Genomic DNA, 26,528 nt, shown 5'->3' with positions numbered 1-26,528 from the left:
CTGGGTTAGCGGACACTGCTGGCCAGGCCCTTGTATAGGCAGGGGGTGGCCGCTGTGGGATGCTGGAGCTTGTCCCACCCACCTCCTGCGCCCAGCTGCAGGTTCTAGCTACGATGGCCAGGTTCCCCAGGTGCCCCCGGGCGTCCACCTTCAGCTCTAGGGGCTCGGGCCCTTGTCCCTCCTGACGGCCCTCAACTGGGTGTCCCGACACCCAAAGCCGTCCACGTCAAAGCCCGGTTTGTGGAAAGGCGAGTAGCCTACCCAAGGCCACAATCCAGGTGTCACTTCCATGGGACAGTCCCCACCCAGATCTGTCCAGGCACCCTTCCCCTGGCACCCAGCAAGCGGCCACTGAGCCCGGGAACCCAGGACCCCTTCACATCAGATCTGCAGCCCTAGGCCATCCTAAATCCACACTGGCCACGAGACCGAGACCCTGGGCTCCCCACTCGAGCGGGCCGCACATGCCTGAGACCACCGCCGAGGCCGAGGGCCAGCGCAGGTCCTCCTGTGGGGACGCAGAGCTGAGATCAGGGAGGGAACAAAAGGACACAACGTGGGTTTCTAATCCAAACGCACTTGTCTTTATTCAAACCAGGGTCCAACCGGTCAGTGGGGACGCCCTGACACCACGTGCGCGCGCGAGCGGCTGACGAGGCCTCCCTGTCCCTGGTGCAGGGGCAGGCGCCTGCAGAGGCTGGGCGGGTGCGGCCCCCACAGCGCACCGGCCAGTGGCGCCGGCAGGTCAGTCGACAAAAGCAAGGAATAAACAAAAAAACAAAACACGCTCAGTAGACTTCTTCTGTAAGCTCCCAGAGTTTCTGGACCAACGAGCCCCAACCCTCAAAGCCCGGAGGGAGGGGCTGAGAACGCCCCTCACCGCCACCAGTGCCGACGGAAACCCTGCTTTTTAAATTAAAAAATAAGCCAGTATACATCGTAGAAAATTTCTCTTAAAAATCTCACAATTTGTAAATGTATATTTTTTTCTTTAACATAAAAGTTTACAATATACGGTAAAACAAAAGGCTCAGGAAAATAATTTCAAAAAAAAAAAAAGGAAGAAAAAGAAACCTGAAGTTTTGAATTAAAGCTGAAGACTTTTTTTTTTAAACCCTGTTGTTGAACCAGTGACGTTTTTTTATTGTGCTGATGGGTTAGAGAAAGAAATATGTTTAAAAACTTCAGTCCAGATACCCACCGCCGCCTCCAAAAGCCTCTCGCCCCCCTCCCCCCACCGTCGAGTCGCTATTTTTCTGCCAAGTTTGTGATTGTCACGAGTTCACAAGTTCTAAATCCTGGGTCTCAGCCGCCCTGACGTCCGCAAGGTGCCGGCCAGCTAGCGTCGGTACGGGTGGAACCCTTGCACGTTGTGGTTCTGACCTCGTCCAAAGCCACTGCCGCCGGCGGGGGGGCCCCCCGAGCCTGGCACCGAGGGGCCCCCGTAGGAGGGGGGCTGCTGGCTGGGGTCTGAGAAGCCCTGTCCGAAGCCAGCCAAGTCCTGTCCGTAACCTGCAGGGAAAAAGCCTGGTGAGCCGGGGCTGGACGGAAGGTCCGAGCCCATGGCTGAGGAGGGGTCCGCACCTGCATAGCCCAGCCTGCTCCCCCACAGGACCCCGACCGTCTCCGCACAGAAGGAAAAGCAGCTCAGAGAACCCGAGGACCCCCTGGTCTGTCCCATCCGTCTCCGGCCTCGCCTCCCCACCTGTTCCCAAGGACCCGCGGGCTGGGCCCTGGCGGCCCATCTGAGCCCCTGCAAACCTGAGCTTGGAGACAGAAGAGCGCCTGGCCTGGCTCGGGGGCCGGAGGGCTTGCAGGAAGTTTATTTTTGAGTGGAATGCACGGGAAACGGACACAGCCCCCAGAATCTAAGAAAATGTCAGACTAGCGCCAGGCCTCCCCCGTCCCCCGCCAGACCCGAGACAGTCCTCCCTGCAGAGTTGACCCGAGCCGGCAGCGCCGGCAGAACCGGTGGGGGCGGGCAGAGTGCCCGACGCCGGGCAGGAGTGCCCCGCAGGGAACATGCGGGCGGAGACTGCCAGGGCCGGGCAGGTCACCCCCACCCCCCCAAAACAGGACCTAGACCCTGCACTGCTGACCTCAAAAGGCATGGGAGGCGCTTCCAGAAAGGGGGCTGGCACCAGACTGCACACCGGGATGCAGGAGTGTCCTGGGGCCCCGGGGTCCCAGTGTCCCAGCAGAGGGTGTGAGAAGGCACGGGGTGCCTGGGGCCGTGGGGCTGTGGCCAGTCAAGAGCCTCGCCCCGGCAAGGGCCCCATCCCGAGGGCACCGCCGGGTCCACCCCCACCCGGGGCGGCCGCTGCCTGGGCGCAGGCCGAGTGGGGGCCGTGGAGGAGGAGGTGCCACCTACCTAGGCCACATCACTGCTCAGCCTGACCATAAGAGTGTAAACAAAGTATGGGCCCGAAGCCCGACGGGTCTGGAGAATAGGTACCCAGGCCTGGCAAGAGACGAGACCAGGGTGACTACCCCAGGGCAGCCTCAGCAGAGGGGCGGGGCCACGCTGGCGGGCGGCACACCCCCACCCAGGGCTGCTCAAGCCGACACCTCCTGCTCCGGGGGTGGGGGGCGGGGGTGGGGCAGGGGGACAGGAGACAAGCAAGGTGCTTGGGGACCGTGGCCAGCCACAGTGCCAGGGGACAAGACTGCACGGAGTTTTGAGCAGCTGGGAGTGGCCAGCCGGGACTACATCCAACCTGCAGACGCTGCAGCCTGGGGCAAAACGGTCTGAGCGATGACATGGCTCGGGCAGACCCCCAGATGGGGAACCATGGGCTAAGGCTGTGGCTCTTGTAGGAGCCCTGGGAGGCCTGGCGACAGGTAGTCCCACCCATGTGGCCCAGCAGAGGCAGCAAGAGACCCCCAGACACCTGGCCCAACCCTGTCCTCACGTGAGCCCGAAGCTCACAAGCCATAGGTCGCCACCCCGCAGACCCCGGGCTCAGAAGCACCTCCTCTGTGACCAGCCCCTCGCTCCAGTGAGGCCCACAGTAACAGCCCAGGCAGTGCCTGCCGCCCACCAGAGCCACGAACCCAGGGGGCCCACGGGTGCCCGCCCCGCACTCTGCACTCAGAAGAAAACAAGACAACCAAGGAACAGGGGGTGCCCCGAGGCGCCCCATGCCATCCTCCTAGGGGCCCTGTCACAGCTTCGGGTTCCCAAACCCACAGGCCCTGGAACACTGGCTGCACCATCAGTGTTTTTCTAAGACTAGTTCCCTAGCCAAAACCCGAGAAACCAAAACCTGCTCGTGTTCACACTGCTTGACCCTGCACGACAAGCCCCCGCTGAGCGGGGTCCCCCACCACATTCGCGCTGGCGGGGAGGAAGGCCGGAGGTGGGGGGAGCGGGGGTGGGGGCAGGAAGGCCAGGGCGGGGGGCCAGGCCCCGGGGGCCGCAGGCCTCGCCTGCAGGTCTCCGACTCACCGTACTGACTATAGGGGAAGTCCGGCTGGGCCGCCGGAGGCTTGCTCATGTCTGGGGCGGCCTGAGACGGAGGCGGAGGGAAAGCCAGAGGTGCTGCCCCTGGAGTAGCAGGTGGAGGCGGAACCCCTGGCGGGGCGAACTGATCCGGGGGGGGAGGTGGAGGCCCGTAGCCGAAGCCTGCAAACAGGAGAGACAGACACAGACACGGCCCAGCCTACCGCAGCCGCCCACACTGCTTCCTGCCTAGACCCACGGAGCGGCCGGGCCTTGAGGATGTCCCTAGGGTGGGCCTGGGGCAGCCTGTCGACCCCCCAACAGCCAGTGTTAGGCAGGGACCCCACGGGCAGTGGTGTGAGGACAAAACCTGCCTGCCGGACACAGCGCCGCTCCCACAGCCTCCCCCGCTGTCCCGCGGCTCGACAGCCCATTTCTACCCACCCACCTTCTGGTTAGAACCAGACACGGCCCAGGCCAGCGAGAGACACACCTCTGCCAAGAGGGGCCACATTGCCGTCCTGTGACCTGACTCAAGCCAGGGCACACTCTGACCCGCGCTCCTAAGCCCTCCCCAGCAAGACTGTGGGACCGGCAAGGCCGGCCGCGTGACGCATGGCAAGGACAGCCATCAGCCACGGTGCCCAGCCGAGGGCTTCCCGTCACTGCCGAGGACCCAGCCGCCGGGCGGGTGCCCCAGCACGTTGCTGAGCACAGACCAGAGCTCCTGACGCTCAAGCCCCTCTCCGCGGAGTCACAACGTCAGGTCCAGACGCCCCAGCAAGGGGGCACATGTCCCTCTCGCAACAGCTGTGCCACCCACACGACACTCCAAGCTAAGGGACCAGGACAGGCAGCAGCCCAGCCACGTGCCCCAAGCAAGTGCCAGGCATAGGCTGAAAGGGTGCATCTCTTGGGGGGCCCCCAGCCCGGCTCCAGGGGCCCGCAGAACTTACTGAACTGTGGGGGGGCACCGTAGCCCTGTGGGAAGCCCTGAGGAGGGGGGAACCCTCCAGGAGGCGTGGACACGATGTACGAGGTGAACGGTGGGGGCGGCGGGGGCGCTCCTCTCCCGGCAGGCGGCGGGCCGTAGCCACCTGGAACACCCGCGCAGAGGGGAGTGAGGGGGAGGGCGCGCGCACGGCTCCCGCCGCCCAGACCTCCCGGGGGCCCACCCCGCTGCAGATTCCATTCTCTGCGGGGCCCACAGATAAGGACTTACCAATTGCCTGTCCTGCTGGGACCCACATTCCTAAACAGGAAAACAAAGAGGGTGGTGGTTGTCCTGTGCACAGCCCAGCCAAGCAGCTGACCCACCCCCAGTGGCACTCGCTCTGCTGGCAAAGCCCTTCGGCAAACACCCTCCAGGGGCCTGGCACCCTGCCGTACTGCGGGCACAAGGGGACGTCCCGGCCTCGAGGAAGGTGTCCGAGGACACACCTGGGCAAAGGGCTGCCACTCGTATCCTGCTTCTCCGAGGGAAGGCTCTCCCGGATGGCCCTAGTCTGTCGGTCAGGCGGCCCCAGCTTCTCAACAGAACCCATCAGAAAGGGTGAAGAGGACACCCACCGACTAGGGGCCCAGAAGCACAGATGGGACATCAGGCTGGTTGGTGGGAGCCCCGGGCCGGCTACCAGCCCAGTGCTAGCGGGCAAGAGCTTCTGGTCTCAGTGACTAGTCTCCTGTGGCTATATTTGGGTCTCCCCCGCCAACAAAGACTTTGTTTGATAGCAATCGAGCACAAGCAGGGGGAGCGTCAGAGGCAGAGGGAGAAGCAGGCTTCCCGCCGAGCAGGGAGCCCAAGCTGGGACTCGATTCCAGGGCCCCAGATCATGACCTGAGCTGAAGGCAGACACTTAACCGACTGAGCCACCTAGGTGCCCCTGGCTGTGTTTTATTTTGGGGGGAAAAACGTTTTTAAAAAGACAATCTGCCAACTTCGGCGGGTGCGGGGTTAGGGGGCAGCCCAGGTGCCTCTGGGTGCACACAGGCCCATCTAGCCTTCTTAGGCCCCTCCCTGGACACTGTTTCTAAAGGAGGCGGAGGCTATCAGATCCTGTCCTGGGGGCTCTGGGAACCTCAACCCTTTTTGCCAGGCTGACCTTAAACCATCCTGCTGACCCTTCACAGAGGCCCTGACGGCCCAGGAAGCTTCCACCCGGAGCCCAGCGAGCAGGAGCAGATTCAGAAGGTCCAAGAGGCGGGACCCTGTGCTTGCTTCCAGCCAGGCCAAAGCCGGAGTCTCCCTCAAAGCATCTTCTGAGCCTCTGAGACAGCCAGGCCAGGCCCGCACCCCACTCCATCCTCACTGAGAACCGTCTGTCATCGGCTCGCTGTCAGTGGCAGAGACGGCCGCCGGGGTGCGGCCGCTGCTGGGGGCGAAGGCGGCAGGGATGGGTCCCCTGAGCCACCAGAGCCTCTCACTGCCCCCTCAGAACCGTGTGGCCCTCCTCCATAGCATGGCCTGTGAGGCAAAGACACTCACACAGCCCAGCGGGGCACAGGAAGAGAAAGCCATCTGCCCAACCACAGCTGGGGAACCGGGCTGTGACCCAAGCACACCGCCGCCGAGGGTCACAGCATGCTCAAGGTGGACCAGGTGAGGACACGGAAACCGGCCCCTTCCTCATCTGCGAGCAGGCTGGACAGTGCCCCTCTGGGGCCTGCCGGAAGGTCTGGCTGCTAACAGGTACCCAGCACGGAGCTGTGCACTGGCCCTGGGGCTGGACGCAGAGGGGCCCCGCCTCTGCCTTCATCCGTCCCTCAGAGGCTTGTGTGCCTGTCCAGTCGGCACGTCCCCCCTCTGCGGCGAGTCTGCAACGCCTCCGGCTCAGGACCCCGGCCTGCACGCAGGTCTCCCTGAAGGGGCCGCCTGGGGGCAGGACCCGGTCTCGGTTCCAAAGCCTTACCTTGCGGGCCATATCCTTGCTGCCACGTGGGTGGGGGCTGGCCTGCCCAGCCATTGGCAGCACTGGGCACGACCCGACTGCCCCACTGGCTGGCACCTGGCTGTCCCGGCGCTTGGCTTTTGCTGTCCCGTGGCTCAGCCCGTTTAACTTCCACCTAGACAAATGAAGCTCTGGTTTAGGGAGATGCCAAGGGTCCTGGACCCCCTTCCCTTCAGACACACCCTCAAATAACTTATGACTACACTTAGCATCTTATTATGACTTAAAACTAAATACTTAACTATAAACCTTATTTAGGCCAGTATTTTTTTCTTTAAAAATTTATAGTTTTTTTTCTCTTTTCTTTTTTGCTTAAAACATGTTTCTCAGGTACAACAGGTGCAACCGTAAGCCATGTAAGCCCAGCCTGCTGCAGAGCACGGGCTGAAGGCCAAGGACCCTCAAGAGCTTTGTGGGACAAGGGTCTTTCAGACAAGGTGGAAAGACAACTTTCTCCTTTGATGGCCTCATCACCCCAGGGACACAGAGCCCAGGACGGGCCGAACCATCACAGCCTCTTCCAAGGCCTCTCCAGGGCCTCTCCTTGGCTCAGGCGTGGCCGGAGCCAGATGCTTTCCGAGCTCCGCGGGGAGGACGAGTCTCGCTGGGAGGAGCCAGGCCGACGGACTCACGGGCCCTCCAGAGCCCCCCCCCCCGCCCCCCGCCCCCCGCCTGGGCTTTAAGCTCATACCTGAGAAACACAGTTGGCTTACTTAGGTTTTTTATTTAAAAATGTCTAATGGAAGATAAAGACTTACCTTCCCCAGGCTAACGCTTAAAGAATCTCAATTAACTCAAAATAATGTCAGAGGGAATGGATGTGATAAAGAGTCTTACATTACATCTAACAAAAAAAGTAAACAAACATGCAATAAAATGGACATTTGAATCAGTAAGCAATCTTCATACTGTGTTCGGTCGGCAGCCCTGGACCCTTCCTCTTTTGGACGCTGTCAGGAGCCGCAGCCCCGAGGACGGGCGCAGCGGGAGTGAGCGTGCGCGCCCCCTGGCACTGAGCGCTGTGGCCGCCAGCAGCAGCCCCCCCCACTGCAGGGTTTAGATGCGGCCAGACTGACAGTCCGAGGTCCCCCAATTACAGGGCTGCCTCAGCATCTGCGTCTCCAATTTTTTTTCTTTAGCGATAAATTTTAACGAGAAGGAAGAGACAGTAAATCCCCTCGGAGTCATCCTTGGGGTCTCACAGGCTGGTGCACTAAGCATTACGTGTTCCAAATTCCAACAGTTCTGCTCGGGGCCCCTTCCTGCTGGAGAACAAACAGGAGGTGGGACAGAGGCAGAAAGACCCCACCTTCCTGATGCCCCAAGGACACCCCATGGACAGGAACAAGATCCCCCTTAGCTCGAGGCCACGTGGCAGCAGGACCCAGGAGCCCTCAAAGAACTCAAACGAACGAGTCTACATACTTTCCTTAAGGGAATCTGGTTTCCGCTTACAAAGCAAAGCAAGGCAGCCCTTGCATGGTCCCCCCTAATTTTTACCCTCTTCCTATCAGAACGTGGATGCAGCCACTGGCACTCTGGTTTTAATGAGAAGTGGGACCCAGGCCCCTTCGGGAGGTGAACCCCCACCGAGAACCGAGGGGCTGCCGTGCCTCGGCCGCCAGTGAAGGTCAGGCAACGGGAGGGGACGAGGCGGGGGGCTGCTGCCGGGGGCTGGGCTCTCTCGCGTGTGCACCTTACTTGAGAAGCTGCGTCCCACACCGAGGAGCCACCTCAGTCCCCACTCTGTGCTCTGTGTGGACCAGACTCAGACACCGATGCATCCCACAAAACCGGGGTGGGGCCGGCCGCCTGCGGTTGGAAGCAGGTCCGAGTGCTTATCGGCCTTTCTGCCCCTGGAGCAGGACCGGGCCTCCTCCACGTTTCCAATGTCACAGTACCTTCAGGAATCGAACGTGGACTCCTCTGAACTGGTGTTCGTAACTGGCAAGCGTCCCTGAAATCTGCTCGCTAATTTTAAACTAAAAGCTTCAATGAACGTCGGAGCGAGATTTGCGTGTGCTGCTTAATCAGGTTCAAACGGAATTAATTAAGCAACCAAACCTCAGGCACCTCTATGTAAAAATAGCTCCACGCGGCCGTGTTTACCGCGTGCAGGGAGCGGGCTGTGGGGCTGGGCCAGGAGAGGCAGGAAGCTCGAGGTGCCTCAGCCCCTCCACAGGACCGTAACGGACAAAAATGGGCCTGCTCTCGTCCCAGGGGCAGGGCAGGGCAGTAGCAGCAAGGAAATGCCTGCTGCCTGTGAGGCGACCGCGGGGACCGCTGGGGGTGGGGGCGGTACAAGGGCAGAGACAGGAATCCTGCACAAACAGGGGCCCGAAGCCTCTCGCTAACTCTCAGAGACCCCACACTAAGACCCTCTCCCAGCAATCTGTTTTAGGGGGGACTCCCCCCGAGCCCCGGGGGCCCCGGGAGAGGAGGAGCGGGCGCGGGCTGAGCCTGCCCGCCGCCGCGGCAGCAACACAGTATGAAGATGAAACCAGAGGTCACTTGACCGCACGGAGTTAAGTACTACCGAGAGCATGTGGCTGCGGCCGGAGTTCCACAGTAAGTGACCCAAGTAAAGGAGAACCAATCCTTCAGGATGTTTACGTCTCTTTCAGTTTGACACGGACCCTGTTGTCACAGGTCCACTGCCCACCGCGCGGCACGGGGTGGCAGGAGGCAATTGGAATGCGGGACAGACATCTGAAGGAGTGGTCACTGAAACCAAGCCTGAGGCAACCTGCAATTTCACTGGAGGCCAGCCCAGGAGGCCCCCGCAGACCGTGCCCCTCGGCCGGGGGGCCACCGCCACCCCCCCAAACCGGTCCCAGTGGATCCAGAGTGAGGGGCTCTGGGAGCAGCGCCGGCGAGACGGGAGACGCCACGCTGCAGGCAGGAGCCCTCGGGCAGGACGGGGCGCTGTGCTTCTGCAGGAGCCAGAGCCCACCTTGCCCTATGTCCCAGGCCCTTTTTCTGCTCAGGATTTGTATTTTCCAGTGAAATCCCTAAGTTGCCTAAAACTTGGTTTGGTCTTAAGGTAAAATAAAACTACAACTACACACTTTTTTGCCCATGATGTCGTGAAAATGCATGTTGACAGCCTGGTCCACTGATTGTTCGTCCTCGAAAGTAATAAATCCAAAACCTAGCCAACGACGAAGAGTGAATCAAGGTAGCAGGGCGTTGTGACACAAAACAGGGTGATGAACAGTATCAGGGCCGGGCCGAGGGGGTGCCCAAGGGTTTCAGGGAAGCAAGTGTGTGCGGCTGTAGGGCAGGGCCCGAGCCGGTGGTGGAGCCCGAGCTCCCCGTGGAGACACGCTGGGAACCCCCCCCGGGGGGGGGTGGCTGGCCTCTGAGGGAGGCGCAGCCTGGGCAGGAGAGAGGCCCGGTGCGTGGAGCACGCCAGAGCGCTCTGGAGGGGGCCGCGGCGCACCCCTGCGAGCAGGGCAGCAGCCGCGAGCTCCGCCTCCGCGAGACGGGGTATGTGCCGTGGGTGCGCGGCTGCTTTTCTGAAACCCGAGAGTCTCCCCCTCGGCTTGCAATTCGCTTTGCGACTAGGTCTGACGGCAGCCGTATTCATGGTTCTAGCGCGCCGACCAGACTGCGGTGTCTACAGTTCGTGCCTCGCTAAGCTTAGCCAACGCCGTTGGATAAGCCCAAGGAGTCCCGTCCGAGTCACACACGTATGCATACAGGTGTCTACCTCACGGACCTACGCACAAGGTACACAGAGATACAGGCCACAACGGGTTCCAGCAGGTCAAACTCTGCTGGCAGCAGCGAGAGCAAGAGGCACTATGTCGTCAGAAAGAGAATTTTCAAGGGAAAAAAATTTAGCGTTTCCCAAACACAAGGAAGTGGCAGTATAAACGAAGTTTGGTCGGTCCGGGTGAGAGTGGCCGCCCGGCTACCGTGGCGTGTCTGGTCCTCAGTCGGCTGCACTGTCTCCCCGGGGCCCGACTGACTAAGCGTGAGAGGCGGCGAGCGGCAGGCAGCTGCCGGCAGAGCCGGGGGACGAAGGCGGCTGCGGGGAAGGGCTGAAGGGGGCACGGGGTGCTGGCGGGGGCGGTGCAGCTGACCCTCCCTGGCCGACGGCCAGAGCCCGGGTCAGGCCTGTGCCCGCCAGAGCCTCCGAGGACTGCGGGGCCAGAGCGGGCAGGGAGGGAGCATCGATCGGGAAGGGGCGGCCAAGCCCGAGGCCTCTCAGCTGCGGGACAGGGACGCTGGGGCTGCAGCCACCGGGCCGTGGCGAGGTGGGGAGGACTGCAGGCATGACGTGGGGCAGGGGGGGCGGACAGCTCAGAAACCAGGGGATGCCAGACTAGCAGGGAGGGACACCCGGGACTCTGGAGGCTTGACGTGTCCCTGCACGCGCGTGTCTGAGCGGGACTACGCACACGCTCACACGAGAATCTGCACACGGCGTGAGGGCAGGGGTGGGGTCACGGCTGCGGAACGATGACAGCAAGACACACGGAGGGAGACAGGAGCGGGAGCGCGGGCCGGGGGGGGCAAAGAGAAGGTGGGAGGTGAGCAAAGGCAGTGGCCAGGGTGAGGGGCGGGACCAGGGCTTCACTGTCCCTAGCAAGACACACGCAGAACCCTCGGGACAAGGACCGGGACACTGTCTCAGGTCAGCCGAAAGGGAGGGGGGAGGCGGAGGCCTGGAAAGACCTGGAAGGGGAGGAAGCAGGAGGACCTCTCTGGGACGCCCCTCTAGCCCACGGGGGGTTCCTGCCATCGCTCCCCCCCTTCTGCTGGCCTCGTGCTCACAGGGACCCTCAGAGCCCGATGTGGAGGACATTGTGAGCTCCCACGGGAACGTGGGCCCCAAGGTCAAGCCCAAAGCGCTCTCCCCACCAGCTCCTCCTGTCTTGCACCCCCAGCCCACGGCGGCTCGGCGTGCTCCCCGGGCCCAGGGCGAGGCCTCAGGGCGCCGACTGGGGGGGTGTGAGTCTAGGAGCAGCCCTCAGGACCCCCACGCCCTGAAGTTTCATGAGACCGGAGGCGAATGGTGGAACACGACATGGGTAATGAACAGCACGTTAGAAAGTTAACATTTTCTCCAAGTGCAGGAGTTTGTGTCTGTAGCCACAGGGCTCGCGCGGTCCGTTACTGCGCGAGAGGCGGTGAGTCTCGGGTGGGGAGCCCCGGGGCGGGGCGTCTAGGGACGCATCTGTCTGTCAAAAGGCGACATCACCACTGAGGGAGCGGCCAGAAACACACTGAAACTTCGTTTACACCCCACTGGAGCGAAGCCCGCTCCGTCCTCTGACTGCAGGACTGGCCTGTACCTGTGTGACATAATTTAGCACCTGGAGAAGAGAAATCTAAAGAGATATCGTTAATCACAAACAATTCACAGAGAGAAAAGGAGAAACAACTTACTTAACGTTACTGTACTTTACTACGAGACACTTAAGTACGTCACTAAGCATGTATGTCTATGTTAAAGTTAAGCTAAGACTTAACAGCTTAATCGACATGGAGTGCGGATACGTCACTTATCACGGAGGGAGAGGATGAAGTTCAAATGGCAAACTATTCTCCAGCATGGCGGGCGCACGCGGCGGCGGCGCCGGCTCTGCGCGGGGGCCTCCGACGGGGCTGGGGCAGAGGCTGCGCGGCGCCCGGACGCCAGGCCGGCTCGCGCAGCCGGTCCCCAAGCGGCGGATGAACCCAAACAGACGGGCGGGCACAAGCAGCAGCAGCCACAAAAATAAAATTGCAAAAATAGTAATAATAAACAATAATAATAAAAAAGGGCACAGAAAAATCGGGTGCCTGCTGTCCCGGCCCCACGAACCAGCTGGGACGTGCGGGCGCGGGCAGCTCCCGGAAGCTCCCAGGGACGCCTGAGGCGGCTCCTTACTCTCCTCCCGCTGCCCCACGGTCTTAGGGGAACAAGAAACAAGAAAAACAGGGAAAAAGCATGGGATGGATAAGAAAGTCCACGTTCAAGCCGAGCTGGGGCAGACCTAGCCTGACGCCACGGAATGAGACCTGCCTGGGCAGGGGCTCCAAGCGGGACGCGGCCCGGAGTGTCCAGGGCACCGTCTGAGAAAAGCAGCAAGCTCTCAGTACACGTTTAAAAACAGAAACCATATTGAAATTCATGTCAGGTTGCAAAAACTTCAAAAGAACGAGCCAAAAAAACCCGGGGACGTCTGACCTTGGGAAGCAGACAGGCTGGGGCTGCACAGGAAGGGCCTACGTTTGAGTCGTGTCTCGAATCACCCTTCTCTGCGGCGAGCTCGCTACCACCACCACCTAATTGTGAAATAGTTTGCCATCTGAAGGGGAAGGTCAAGGACAAACTCCATCTCTTTTACCTCGAGGCCTCTGCTTCTCTGCATCGTAGATCATAACCACTTCTGTGACCTGCAAGAGAGACGGGTGTTCGAGAACCCGGGAGCCACGGGCAGGCACGAGCACGTCCGGCTGCCGAAGACTCCCGAGGCAAAGGACCGCCGGGGATGTCTCCAGACGTTCCCCAGGGAGGCCCCGAGGCAAGAGGCTGGACTCCTGACGTTTGATGCCTGAGACTCAGGGGACCCGCAGGAGGCCAAGGGGCGGCCAGGGGACCCGCAGGAGGCTGCTTGTGCCCCGAGTGCTCACGGGGAGGCACGTGGACACCTGAGGCCCCAGCCCCACGCTCCAGCCACAGGACCGCAGGGCGCCCTTCCATTCTCAGACAAAAACCAAGGCCTGGATGGCGGGACAAGACCCAGAGCTCTGGTGCTCGGCTGCACGCTCCGAGACCATCCCACTGCTCAGCACTCGGCTGGACACTCCCCGACAGGTGTCCGCCTAGCCAGCAGCCCTCTCCCCGGGGCCCCTGGCTCACGGACCGCCTTTCGGCACGGGCTCCGGCCCAGGTCCTCTGCATACTCGGGAACCACCCCACGACAAGCAGGTGGCAGTGATGCAACAGGGCTGTCCCACCGTTGGGAGTGTGGCCCGGTGGGAGCCTGGGGAGACCCTGTGCCTTTGCCTCAGCTGACTGGACGGCCCCCACACGAGCCCGCTTGCTAGCCCCGTCTTCTGCCTGCCCTACTAGAACTGAGTCTCCTGGAGGAGCCCAGGTAACTCTAAACCCCCATAAGATTCTCAAAGATTTCAGCCTCTTCCAGAAACAGCCAGCCTTGGGAGAAGGTCTGCTGTCACTGAGGAAACGCTGCGCAGGGGACAGACACCTCGCCGGCGAGTGCCAGGCCAGCTCCCTTTAGGCTGCCAGACCTGGGCTAGGGTACTCCTCACCTTCCCACCGCGCCCCCCACCCCACAGGCATGGCAGGCTGGTTCCCGGTTCCCACAGTCGGGCCGAACCCCGCTTCTCCCGGACACTACGGAACGCTCCCCACCGTGGCGCTCACAACCCAGGGGAGAGCCTTCCAGACCGGCCTGGCAAGCTTCCACTGGCCCAAAAAAGCAGCAAAGGGCCCCCCCGGGCTCTGGCTTGTTCTGGGGGAGACAGAGGCCCAGAGGACAGAGCTGCCCAGCTCCACCTCCAGGGACACCGGGCTCCACCGCTCCCGCCCGGACCCGCCGTGCTCTGGGGCAGGAACAACTCACCACTCCGAATTTCTTGAAGTATTCCCTGAGCTCTGTCTCACCACAATTGTGAGGAATCCCACCGACAAATATTTTATTTGATTTACTGTTATCGCTCCTGGGTCCTTTCTGCTGTTTTAAGAAGGAAACAATGGTTAGTCGGTGTGGGGAGACCTCACGACGCTCCCCACAGTCAGGCTGTGACGCACGCCGCACTGGTCTTAAGACCCCGCCCGAAGCCAGACCGAAGCCCTCCAAAGAGGAACCAAAGAGAATCTGAATCTGAAGCCAAAGAGAATCAGCGAACTGTCCTAACGCTTCCCCCGCCTTCCTCTGGGACCCGCGGCGACAGGGGTCTGGTGTGGCCACCCGAATGCACGCGCGGAGCGAGTGGCGGGTCCCGTGGCGAGTTCCGAGTCACGAGAGCGAGAGCAGGAAGCTCTAGCATCCCCGAGGGCTGAGCGGGGTGCTGGCAGGACAGAGACCAGCAGTTTTCCGGGGCTGACCGAAGAGGATGACGGGGGGCTCCCCACGCCTCGCCGGACCCTGGTGACCCCACCCTCTGCAGGGAGGGCCCCGCACCTTGGAGGCAAACACTTGCCCGAGCTCGTCCCTTGTGGACAGGGGAGGCCCAGAACCTTGGCTCCGGCTACTAGGACGCCGGCTCCCCCGACCCCTCGCACCGTCTTTCCTGTCCAGGGCGCCCGGGCACCATAGTCCCAACCGCCCTGGACCAACACCATGGGGGTCTGGGGCGGGCGAGGGTCTCCCAGGTGCACTTAGGGCTTGAACTCCGTCAAGTGTTTGCTTCGTCTCGGCAAGGCTGCTGAGAGACTCGAGGACACGAGGAACCGAAGAGAATCTGAATGTGGCCACGACTCCAGTCTGAAGAGCAGAGCCACGGAAGCCGCGGAGAATGACCCCAGAGCCGCAAGGGCCCCCGTGGGCACAGCAGGCGCCGGGAGCCGAGGCCGACACCCCCGCTGCGGGGACAGGCCTTGCGTGAGAGCACGTGGTTTCAGGAGATACCCGCTCCTGCACTCAGGAGTGGCAGACCCAGATGGAGGTGGGACAGGACAGAGATGACTAGGAAAATGTTAACAACTGATGGGTCTAGGCCATGTGTTTAGGTGTCTGATGTACTACTTTACTGATTTCTCCAAACTTCCCAAAAAGTTTCCCAATAGAAAATTGGGAAAATAAAAACTATTTCAAGGGCCTGAAGCCCCTGTCTTCCAGCAGCGGACGGATCTTGCTAGAAATGCAGGTTCTTGGGTCCTGGCCCGGACACGCCGACCAGACGTCTGCCCTGCCTGCTGCCCAGCTCTGGCCAGGCCCCTCTGCCAGGACAATGGAGTCCTGGAGGACGGTCTTCTCCGAGACCTACTGGGCTGGGGAAGGACAGGGACGGGACGGTGGACAGAGGAAGGGTCTGCTCCAACAGGCCTGGCATCAGGGGCCACACAGCTCCCAGAGAACCCCTGCGGAGCCCCACACCGGCGGCTTCAGAACCAGCTCTTCCAAGCAGCCGGCTCTCAGACACGGCTGACTGGGCCCTGGCCCCGAGCCACAGCACCCAGATGGGAACGGCCAGCAGGCAGAAAGGAGCGGGGGACCAGGGGCTGCACTGACACAGCCCCCTCCCAGGGCAGGGTGGGAGCCCCCAGGGAGGAGAAAATGGAACTCCTGATCGCAAACAGGTGTGGGAGGCCTTTTTCTTGTTTCCAAGGTAGACTAGGAAGAATATTCTTGGCTACAAAGTAAAACACACACCCACTGGATAGAGTCAAGTGACCGTGTGCCGCTCCAGCAGTAAAGCGCCCCACTGCCCTCAAGGGCCACAGGAAGAACCCCAGGCGGGGGGGGCGCACATCCCCTCCTGCGGGGCCAGGACACCGGCGGAGACGCTGCCCTGCCCTGCCCAGCCCGGCCTTACCCATCCTTCCTTGGGCCGCGTCCTCTCCGGCTGCATCCCTCGAGGCGTGCACGGCTTCGGGTCGATCTGCAGAAGTTTCAAAGGAGTCAGCTGTGACTACGAAGCCACTTTCTCTAGAAGAGGCGTCCGCACAGCAAACGAGCCCTTGCTCCCAGTCACTCCACCCCAAATCCAGGCCCTCCGGCCCCCTCCGGTCCCAGCCCAGAGCTCCAGCCCCGCTGACCCGTCCCCTCACGGGCACACCCGCCAGGCCCAGCCGCAGAGGCCGGCTGACGGCAGCGCGCGGCAGTGGCGTTGGGACGGGGGGAAGTGGACTCCCGGGAGGACCACTTACGTTTCGGCCGTCTAGTGTGTGTGGTCTGCTGGCCAGCACCGTCCCCACACAGTTTGGGTCTTTAAATTTGACAAACCCAAAGCCTCGAGACTGGTTGGTGGTTTTATCTTTCATGATCACACAGTCTACGACTTCTCCATACTGGGAAAAGTAGCTGCGTAGAGTCTCTGCTCGGAGATTGGGACAAAAACACACACACACACACCGGAGTGTTAAGCACTGGCCCCACCGCTGGTGCGCCACGCACACAGGCACACACACTCCCAGTTCTGCAGCCTGACCTGGAAAGCGTGGAACCAGCCCCTTGTCGACTGGCTCAGCAGATCACTGGCGGGGAGGGGGAAGGGGAAGACCGTCCAGGACAGGAGACCCATGGGAAAGGACAGGGTTCAGGACACGGACACGTCATGGCTTCCCACGGAGCAGAACGTGTGCAACTGGCCACGGCAGCGGCCGAAGGCATCAGGAAAAGGGAAGTGGAAGGCACTGCTCAGTGACCACCGGGAGTGCCAGTTCCCACAAGCTGCTTCCTCCTGAGCCTGAGCTCACGGCCGGCGCCGGCAAGCCCCCAAGCCTCCACACCCCGCACAGCAGCCCCTCCACCCTCCATAGCGCCCCCAACTCTGCCGACACATGAGGACGGGTCCGGGTCAGGTGCCCCCCACCCCGGGATCCAAGACAACGCTAAGTCAAGAATCAAAGAAAACAAGCAAAACCCTGAAGTAACAGCGAGGCGCATTCACACGACTTGAAGACCAAGGTCATCAGCCTGTCTGCGGTGCGGGCACGCAGCCGGCCCGGCCACCTACCTTGGGTGGTGCTCCAGTCCAGACCGCCCACGAAGAGCTTCCTGCAATTCAACAAGAGAACGTTCAGGGTCAAGACAGTGCTCACCTCCACCATGCAGCCATCTGCCCTATCCTGAGGTGGGACTCCTGCCCTGCCCCTGACCGCGGAAGTGAGGCAGAGATGCTGCCTTGTATCAAGGTCACGGCAAGGACATATGTCCCCCTCAACCATCGCTCAGCCTCGTCAGCTGCAGACACAAAAACCGACACGGAGATTGGCCAAGATGGTTGCGAGTGAGTCACAACATGGAAGCAAAGACGCGTCAGGGCGCCCGGGGGGCTCCGTTGGTTGAGTGACTGCCTTCAGCTCAGGTCATGATCCCAGACTGCCCGGATCGAGTCCCGCCTCGGGCTCCCAGCTCCTTGGGGAGTCTGCTGCTCTGTCTGACCTTCTCCTCGCTCATGCTCTCTCTCACTCATTGTCTCTCAAGTAAACAAATCAATCAATCTTTAAACAAACAAACAAACACGACACATCAGAGCCACACGTGCCCGCGGGGCAAACCGGTGAAAATACGAGACCTCGGGAAATGGACCAACAGGAGCCCCCAAACCCCAGGGGCCACTGGGCGGGGTCACAGGGCACAGGGCCCCAGCGCTCCTGCAAATCCTGAGGACTTAGGAATCAAGGTCTAAAGGCACCTGCGACAGACTGACTGAGCAGGGAGCGGGATGCCCCAGGGGAAAGTGTCACGTACCTTCCCTGTGGTCACAAGGAAGGACCCACGAATCACCGGACGGCCCCTGGAGCCTCAGACGTGGCACCGGAGCCCCGTCCCACGTCTCCCACCCCAGGGCAGCTGGGGCTGTCCTTTCGGGCAGACACACGAGAACTTTCCAGAAGAACCCCACTGTTGCCCCAGCTGCCAACCTGCCCCTCTTCTGCACAGGACACCTCTCGCGTAGCCCCAGACACGCAGAGCCCTTCCAGTTCCCCCTGCCCCTGTGGAGGGGCTCCACACCCACAGGCCACAGGGCAGCATGCACCTGCCCCCCGGGCCTGGACTGGCTGGGCCTGAAGTGAACGGAGGCACCGGTGCGGGAGGAGGCGGCCCATGTGCTGGGGCTACTCCAGGCCTCACTGTGGCCAAGCTCCCTTGCATCTCCGATAGGCCCAGGCCCCTCAGACACCACTCAGGCCACCCACAACATGGGCGGTGGCCGTGACAGCAGAGGTGGGGGAAGGGGTCACGAGCACTGTCACACGCAGAGGGGGACCCGGATGCTAATGGGCAAGGGCTTCAGAAGCCAGCACATGGCCAAGGTTCCGTCCCCATCTGAGACTTAGGGTCCCGCAGTCCCCTCGTCTGGAGCCGACCACACCACACTCAGCCTGAAGACAAAAAGACCCCCGCAAGCCGCCAAGGAACAGGGGGGCCCTGTCCTCCACCCCAGGACAGACCCCTTCGAGGCGGCCGGCGCACCTGCCACCCCCGCTGCATCCGGGAATGGAGCTTCAGCGTGCCAGCCCCTGGCAGGGTGCCTCCCACAGGCAGCAGGACCGCCGGGGCCTCGCTCCCAGGGCCTTCTGAATTCAGTGTGTGAGAAACACCAGCCCCACTACTGCAGAGACAGCCACGGCCATCCTCACAAGGGCCACAGACAGTCCACGGCGCGGTTCGCCGGGCCGAGGAGGGGTGGGGACAGGAACCCCTGGCCGAGGCCACGCTCAAGGGGCTGTGCAGGCCGCAAGGCCGCTCTATGAGGACAGGCTCCCGGAACATGCTGATCAAGCAGCAGAGGGAAGCTTACGCTTGGGGCTCATTAGCTGAAACTCGTGTCTCCTACGCACCCCTCAAAATCAGGCCAGGCTTCCTCCCGCAGGCAAACAATCCCAGGGGAGAGGGGCCCCCCGCGGCCAGCCAGGGTGCTGCCCCAGCACGCTGGGCCTCAGGCCCCGCCCACCCTCGCAGGGCCGGGCACCCAGCGGAGGCGCAGGCAGCTGCTGACTGAAGGCCCCAGGGCTGGCTGGCGCCGCGCGGAGCTGCCTGTTTGCCCACTCCTTGCCCGCAGGAAAGCAGCGGGTTTGCCGTGGAAAAGCAGATTCATGCAGGAAAAAGACACCTGCAGCCTTCTCAAGCACCGAAACCTGATTCACTGAGACAAACCCCAGTGCCCGTCTAGCGAGCCCCAACCAAACGGAAGGCCGCACGCAGGTGCCAACCCAGCAACCCAGTCCTGCAGCCCCCGCCCACCTACGGACGAAGGAACTCGTCGGACCAGTCCAGGATCCACCCCTCACGGAAATGCCAAAATCTGGCACCAAGGAGAACAGGCCAGACACACCACCGAACTCTGCCCCACGGACCGGGCCGTGAGAAGCCGGCAGCACTGCACCTCGTTTCTCCGCTGAGCTGCACTGACTTCAGAGAAGGCTCCAGGTCTCAGAAGAGCGCGGGGGGCGGGGGGGGGGGGGGGCCGCAGGGGGACCTCAGCGCTGAGCTGGCGGGGAAAGAGAACCTGGCTTCTCCGGCCACTATTTCGCTCCGTCCCACAAGTCTGAAGTTACAGAAAGTCCTCGGCTGTGAGAGATCTTCACAACCGAGGAACAACAGGATCTCCCTGGCCCCTGGCCCTGGGCTCTCTGAGCTGCACACCCGGGGCACCTTCATAGCAGCTCCCCCGTCTGTCGGGGAGAGCGAGCACCCCAAGCCTCCAGGTGGCACCCGACTAGCTGCTATACCTGTTCCCAGCTCCTTTGCTCCCCCTCCGAGGGCGGACTTCCCCCAGGGGAACACGCAAGAGCCACAAGGTTCCCGAGGTCCTGGGAGGCCACCTCTGAGCCCCAGCACTGAGCCCCACTCCGAGCCCCACAGACTATGGGGCCTCCAGCAGGACTAGCCGGGAGCAGCTCCATCACGACCCAGGCAGCAAAACCGTGCACAGTCACTGCAGACGCGTGGGCAAGCCTGGCACAGGGCGGGGAATGCACGGCCGGCCAGCAGCCCTGCGGCGGCCCAGGCGGACCCGTGGGGCACCGCGCGCATCTCAGGCCTGGGCGAGACTCTGCGGACTAAGGGCCCAGCTGACCGCGTGCACCCCACCCCCAGCCCTTCCCTGCTCTTGAGGGTACAAGAGTCATGACTCAGCTGAAGCTGAAAGTCATGGGCCCCCTCCCAGTTCCCAAACCCCCCCAAACCACCAAGGGGCCCTCCTGGCTCCATCAGGCCCTGCCAGGTGACCCCGAGTCAGGCAACGGGTAATGCTACTACCAGAAGGGCCCAGGAGAGGTGGCTCCCTGGGCCCGAGCCTACAGCAGGTGCTGGGGACTCCCTCTTGGAAGGGGCTCTGCACAAGTGCCTGGCAGCAGCAGCTCTCTTAACCCTCCCGCCCCCCACCCGACAGGCTGGAAACCCCCGTGGAGGACGCCCCGTCTGGACCCGCAGTGCTCAGGCCAGCCGCTGTGGCTCCGCCCCTCCCAGTGGGCAGGCAGGCTTCAGAAAGTGCCCCCTCGCCTACGAGGCAGCGGCAGGGCACGGCTTGGCTCCAGAGGCCTAGAAGCCGAGGGCCTGGGCTGAGCGCGGCCGCTCCGCCAACGGCTCTTCTGCCTGAAGTGCACAGCGCAGAGCCTAGTCTGCACCGTCCTGCCCCTCCGGGGAGGTCGCCCGGGGACCAGGTCTCGCTGAGTATGTGCTTGTCCGCAGGGAAGGCAGCAGCTCTGGAGCGAAGCACACAGCACGGGCCCGGCAGCCGCCCCACAGCGGCAGACACCAAGTCCTGGGGCTCAGGCCCTGCCCGCAGCAGCTCAGGCTGCCCCCCTGCCAGCAAGGGGAGCTCGCCCCCTCCCAGACCACTGTGGGGAGGCAGTCAAGTGACGCCTGCGAGAGAAAACCCCAGGACGCCCTGGTGCCTGGCATGAACTCCCCACCCCCCCGTGAAGCCCTCCACCTGCCCTCCCCCAGGCAGGACCAGTGTCCCCCAGCAGCACTGCCTGGTACCGGGCAAAAGCCTCGGCAGACAAGGGAGGAGCTGCTGCCAGCAGAGCACGCACGTCACCTGGTGAAAAGTGCTTGACTCACGGCCAGCACTGGAGACACAAGTAGTGACCCAGAGCACCTCCCAATGTCATGGTCAACATGACAGACGCCAAGCTCGTTCCCACTAGAGCAAGCACACCTAAACCATGGGAGGACGTGGCAGGGACGCCCGGGGACCCATCTGGAAAGAGCAGATGTGGGCGCCTGGGTGGCTCAGTGGGTTAAGCCGCTGCCTTTGGCTCAGGTCATGATCTCAGGTCCTGGGATCGAGTCCCGCATCGGGCTCTCTGCTCAGCAGAGAGCCTGCTTCCTTCTCTCTCTCTCTGCCTGCCTCTCCATCTACTAGTGATTTCTCTCTGTCAAATAAATAAATAAAATCTTTAAAAAAAAAAAAAAAAGAAAGAGCAGATGTGACCAAACACGTGTCTCATCCGCCAGAGGATACTGGGCAGCATCTGGGGACACAACTGGGGGTGCTCCAGCACCAAGTGGGCGGGCCTCAGGGATGCTGCTCAGCCCCCACAGTGGCCAGGACGCCCCACATGTCCGCACTGCTGGGGACTACCCAAAGTGCAGAAGAACAGCATCTCTACCTTCGACCCCCAAGTCTCCATCACCCTCTCCGCGGCACGAAGACAACCTCCTCCACAGTCAGGACCTCTCTGAACCCGGCCATCAGGACCCCTTCCACACACGGACATTCACCCGATCCCCACTCTTCCAGGGCCAGGCCTCTGGCCTCACCCGACTAGCACTGCGGCTGGGGCCGGCCGGGCTGCTGGGACCGGGTGGGGGGGGCAGGCTGCCGGCTTTCCCAGCTTCCAGCTCCAGCAGCCGTGGGCTCCCGCCACCTCCTGGCACCTGCTCTCACAGGGACGCGCGTGCTGCCGCTTTCTCTCCTCGGAGCCCACCTTCCCCCGGGGCTCTTCCCTGGACAGCGTCCGGCTGGCCCTGCCTTACGAGCAGCACACACACCTGCACACCTCTCTCAGCTCCTCAACACACGCCAGGGGCCCCGGAGGCAGGTGGCACAGGACGCCTCGGTCCTAATGGGAACCGCCCCCCCACGACACTGTGCATACCCGCAAGAGGCCCACCCAGGGGTCTGGACCTCTGCGGGGCTTGTGCAGAGCTCCTGCACCAGCTCCTGACCTGGAATTGAGAGACCCTTCCAAGTGGCCCTTCTAAGATCATGGCACAGGAAAGAGGACAGAATGCCCTCCCCGCCCCCCAGCAAGGTGAGTGCCTGTTCCCCCTCATCTCTGGCCCCAAGGGAGGTTATCAGCGTGTCACACAGCTGCCACATGGGGCCCCACGTGACCCTGCTGCTCCTATCAGCCCTCTGGCCTCCAGACCCAGCCTCCCTCTGCTCTGGCTGATCTGTGACCATCGGAAGGCTGGAAACGCTAACTGAAACCACCGGTCTCAGCCAACTTCCTCTCTCCCGCCAGACTTCCCGGGGACCGCTGAGGCGGCTTAGGTACAGCCCAGACTCGGTGACGCTCTTCCCTGGAAGGCTCAAACGCAGGAGGACAACCCCCCACTGGACAGTACCCCACGTGTCCACGCGCTTCCTGAGGCCCTGCCCCTGCACCCGCGGTTCCTGTTAGAGAAAGGGGAGCAGCCCTTCCCGCCTGTGGAACGCTCCCTCGGGAGCCACTCGGACGAGGCTGACCACAGACCCAACAAGGGCGACCGGAGATGAAGGGGCATGTGGTCAGAGATCGTTCAGGCCTGTCACGGCCCGCTAACATCTCCCATCACCTGGATCTGAGCACCACACTCGCTCCCACGTGGAAGCCACCCACAGTCGGCAACCGCGTTCTGCTCACAGCAAACGGAGCCCAGCGGGGTCACCGTACTGTCCGAGGACAGCCGAGCAGAGCACGGAGATCAGAGTGGACCCCGGACTCCCACATCAACGGACCAGAAACAAGGATCCTGTACAAAGCAGAAACTGGTCAATGGTTTTTAGCAACAGCCTTCTACCTGCAAAGCAATTCAAAGGTTCTGGCCACCGGACATTTATGACGTTAGAAGTCCCGCGATCCGGGCCGACGTGCAAGCGTGGGGAGGGGAATGCGGCCAGCCAGGGTACGAGACCCGCTACTAGCTCTGCGGCATCCCCAGGCTGCCTCTGCAGACCCAGGCTTGGATCCCTGCAGCACACCTCGGGGGTCTCCGGGCCCCCTTCCCTCCTGAGCAAAAAGCAGTGCAACGCCGGAAGACCCCCGGCCTGGGCGGCGCGAGGCTGTGCCCTGGAAGGCCGGCGGACTCACCAACAGGCTCTGCCCCACTTCTGGAGCACTTTCTCCCTATACCCTGGCTTCCCGTCACAAGTGCACCCACGTAACACAAAGAAGCCGTCTCACCGTCTCCGGACACGCTCTGTAAAGCGAGCCAGGCTAGGAGCTCGGGGTCCTGCCCGCGGTGCCCTACGGCGCGCGGGGTGGGAAGGGGAAGCCCCCGGCCGGCATGTTCTGTGCACAGCCGGAACCGGGAGCTGGGGGCCGGGGGAGGCCGGTCAAGCACCTGAGCCCACGGAGCAGCATACACACGGCCACGGAACCCCAGCCCCGAACTGCACGGGAAACCAGCTCCGGAAAGCCCGGCGGCCGGGACCGGGCCGCGCTCCGCAAAGAAAGCCAGACCACGCCCCTCAGCCGGGGCCGGAACGGGTTTCCGAGCCCCTCGGGACCCCGCTCACACCTCGGGCTTCTCCGGCGCCGACGCAGCGAGCACTGCGCGGTGGTCCCGGGGCGAGCCCTCGCCACGGCCGCCCCGCGGGTACCTTCCCCCTCTTTCCAATCCGCCTGCCGGGGGCCGGCGGGCGCGGGGCCGGGAGGGGCTCCAGCTGCAGACCCCCGGCAGATGGCCGCGGCGCCCAGCGCTCGGCGGCGGCCCGGGGGCCCGGCCCACGTGACGGCGGCCCTGGCCCCGGGTCCGCGCACCTTCCTTGTTCTTCGCGCCCCGGCAGGGGCTCAGAGCGGCCGCGGGGCGCGCCGCCGCCCGCGGGGCAGAAGTTGCGCGGCGGCCCAGCCCGCAGGGCCGAGGCCGGGACCGCCACGTGCGCCGCCCCGCCAAGTGGGTGCGCGGGCTGGGGGGAGCCCCGGGGAGGCCCGGCCCCCAGGCGGCCGCGGCGCCCCACGACCCCGGCCTGCCGTTCCAGATCCACCCCCCGCGGGAAGTCCACTCGCCGAGGGCACCGGCGTCCCAGAGCCCCCGGCGCCCTTTCCGGGTCCCCCTCGCGCAGGAGGCGGCGGCGGTCCCCCCGGACCCTCCCGAGCTCCGCTCGGGGCTCCCCCGCCACGACCCCGGGCGCGGGGGCGGACATCACGGCCCGGGCCGCCAGGCTCCCCGCTGCCCCGACGGGAGCGCCGGGTGCGGCGGCGACGGGGACGCCCTGACCGCCCCCCCACGGTCCGGCTGCCCCCCCCCCCGCGGGCCCTCCCAGAGCCGCCCCGGCCGGGAAGCGGCGGGACGCCGGACTCCCGGGCTCCCTCCGGCTCGCCGCCCCCGGGCCCCGGCGGTCCCGGCGGCGGCCCCCGGCCCCCCAAGCCGCCGGCCCCAGCGCGGCCCGCCGGCGTGACCTTGACGGGGGCCGGGGCGGCGTCTGGGCGGCGGCGGCGCAGGCCGGCGCGTCCTCACCCGATCTCGTCGGCGCCCGAGTTGTTCATGGCGGCGGCGCTCGGCGTCCCGGGCCCCCTGGCTCGCTCCCGCCTCCGGAAGGTCACCGGCCCCGGCGCCCTCCCCACAGCTGCGGCCCGGATCTGCGCAACGGCGGCGGCCGCGCTGCCTCCTCCCCTCAGCGCCAACGGTCACCGCGCGCCCCCGCGCCCGCGCCGCCGCCCTGCGCACGCCCGGGCGCGCTCCCGCACGGGGCCTCCGGGGGCGGGGCCAGGGGTGCGCCCGCCGGAGTGCGTGCCTGCGTGCGCGCCTGCGTGCGGGGCCGGCGCTCGGCGGCCTGGCCCCTGCGCGGCGAACGGCGCCGCCACGGAGCACGCTGGGAAGTGGAGTCCCGCGCGCCGGCCCCGCCCAGCGGAGGGGAGCGCGCCGCCGAACGGCGTGCGTGCGTGCGTGCGTGCGCGCGCCCGCGGGCCCTCCGAGCCAGGCACCGCGGGGCGCAGGCGCGGCTGGGCTTCCTTGTTTGCGCTTAGGTCGGAAGTGGCACGCGGGGTCAACGGCGGGCAGAGGCCACGCCCACTGCGGGGTCACGCGAGGCGGCGGTGCCCCTTTCCCGGTCGGCGTTTCGGCCGCGACCGCGGCGCCCGCCTGACGCGACGAGAGGGCGGCGGCGGCCGGAGAGGCGTCCCCGCCGCGTGCCCCCGTCGCCCGCAGATGCGGGTTTGGGGGCCCCGCTGCAGACGGCCCGCAGCCCGGAGCAGCCCGCCCGCCCGGTGCCCTCGGGCTCCGCCGGCGGCAGGTGCCTGTACTCGTCGGGGTCAGCCTGAAGCGGCGGAGGGGCCGGGTCCCGGGCGGGCGGCGCGAGCCCCCGGGCGCTTCGGGTTGGCCGAGCACGCGGGCCTCGCGTCCCTTAGAGCGGCCGCGGGGGCGCGGGACCTCCTTCGGCCCCTCCGCAGGGCGGGCGGGCAGCGGGCGGGGCGGGGCGGGTCGCGGCGGGCAGGCGGTCCGTCCGCGCCCCGGGAACCGCCCTCGTGCACGGCTCCGGCGCTGTGCCGTCGGAGGAGGCCGGACGGGAGGCAGGCACTGGTGCCCCGCGGGGTCCGCGGCGCTGGAAGGACAGGCCCACGGCGCGCGGAGGAGAAAGCGCTGGGCCAGGCTTAGCGGCGCGTCCCCGATGCGGGGAGCAAGCGGGAGGGAGCTCGGCCCCACTTCCAGGAATGTGTCCCGCACATGCGGGCCCCACCGTGAGCGCAGAAAAGTCCCGGGATGCTCCCAGCTGTTAGAGGAGCCGGAAATGCGTCGGAACCCGCACGTCCATCCACGGGCATCCGCGCAAGGAACCCACAGAGGGCCCGGGTGAAATACACAGGATGCGGTCAAGTGACGGAAGCCAGACACCAGCTGTTCTAATAATGTATTCTTGAAAAGGTGGACGCCGGGTGCCTGGCTGGCTCAGTCAGCAGCTCTGCGGTGGGCGTACAATCTACTTAGAAGGTCCGCTGACCGTTCAGGCGGGGTGCCCGGTGGAAGAGCGGAGTCCTGCACCTGGCACGGGGGCAAACGTGTTAGGGCTTTGTATGTTTACTGTGTGTATATATTTTTTAATCTTATTTATTTATTTGAGGGAGAGAGAGAGAGAGCATGAGTGGGGAGAAGGCCAGAGGGAGAAGCAGACTCCCAGCCACGCAGGGAGCCTGATGCGGGACTCCATCCCAGGACTCCAGGATCATGACCTGAGCGGAAGAGATTGGCTCAACCCACTGAGCCCCCCAGGCGTCCCTACTCCGTATCTTTTAAAAAAGATAAACCAGCGGGCACCTGGGTAGCTCAGTGGGTTGAGCCACTACCTTCTGCTCA

At 63.8% G+C, this 26,528-nt stretch overlaps 1 protein-coding gene across 4 annotated transcripts; it reads right to left on the bottom strand.

Annotated features, from left to right (window-relative positions):
- Positions 1-561: 561 nt before the first annotated feature.
- On the bottom strand, positions 562-24,887 carry DAZAP1 (DAZ associated protein 1). Of its 4 annotated transcripts, XM_059159238.1 has the most exons (13): positions 24,696-24,887; positions 17,032-17,072; positions 16,223-16,389; positions 15,889-15,954; positions 13,974-14,084; positions 12,732-12,780; positions 9,459-9,541; positions 6,352-6,505; positions 4,665-4,694; positions 4,399-4,539; positions 3,449-3,625; positions 2,372-2,461; positions 1,374-1,512 (listed from the first exon to the last, which is right to left on the bottom strand). In XM_059159238.1, the coding sequence occupies exons 1-12, from the start codon at positions 24,722-24,724 to the stop codon at positions 2,382-2,384; spliced, it is 1,128 nt and encodes a 375-aa protein (XP_059015221.1). In that variant the 5' UTR covers positions 24,725-24,887; the 3' UTR covers positions 1,374-1,512; positions 2,372-2,381. The 4 variants fall into 4 exon arrangements, with proteins under 4 accessions (XP_059015220.1, XP_059015219.1, XP_059015222.1 ...); XM_059159237.1 differs by lacking the exon at positions 2,372-2,461 and having other exon boundaries at positions 562-1,512; positions 13,974-14,081; XM_059159236.1 differs by lacking the exon at positions 2,372-2,461 and having other exon boundaries at positions 562-1,512; positions 24,696-24,886.
- Positions 24,888-26,528: the final 1,641 nt, after the last annotated feature.

Source organism: Mustela lutreola, chromosome 2 (genome assembly GCF_030435805.1).
Source record: "Mustela lutreola isolate mMusLut2 chromosome 2, mMusLut2.pri, whole genome shotgun sequence".
Taxonomy (NCBI): domain Eukaryota; kingdom Metazoa; phylum Chordata; class Mammalia; order Carnivora; family Mustelidae; genus Mustela; species Mustela lutreola.
The sequence above is the reverse complement of the archived record's forward strand: the minus strand, read 5'-3'. Positions and strand labels throughout refer to the sequence as shown.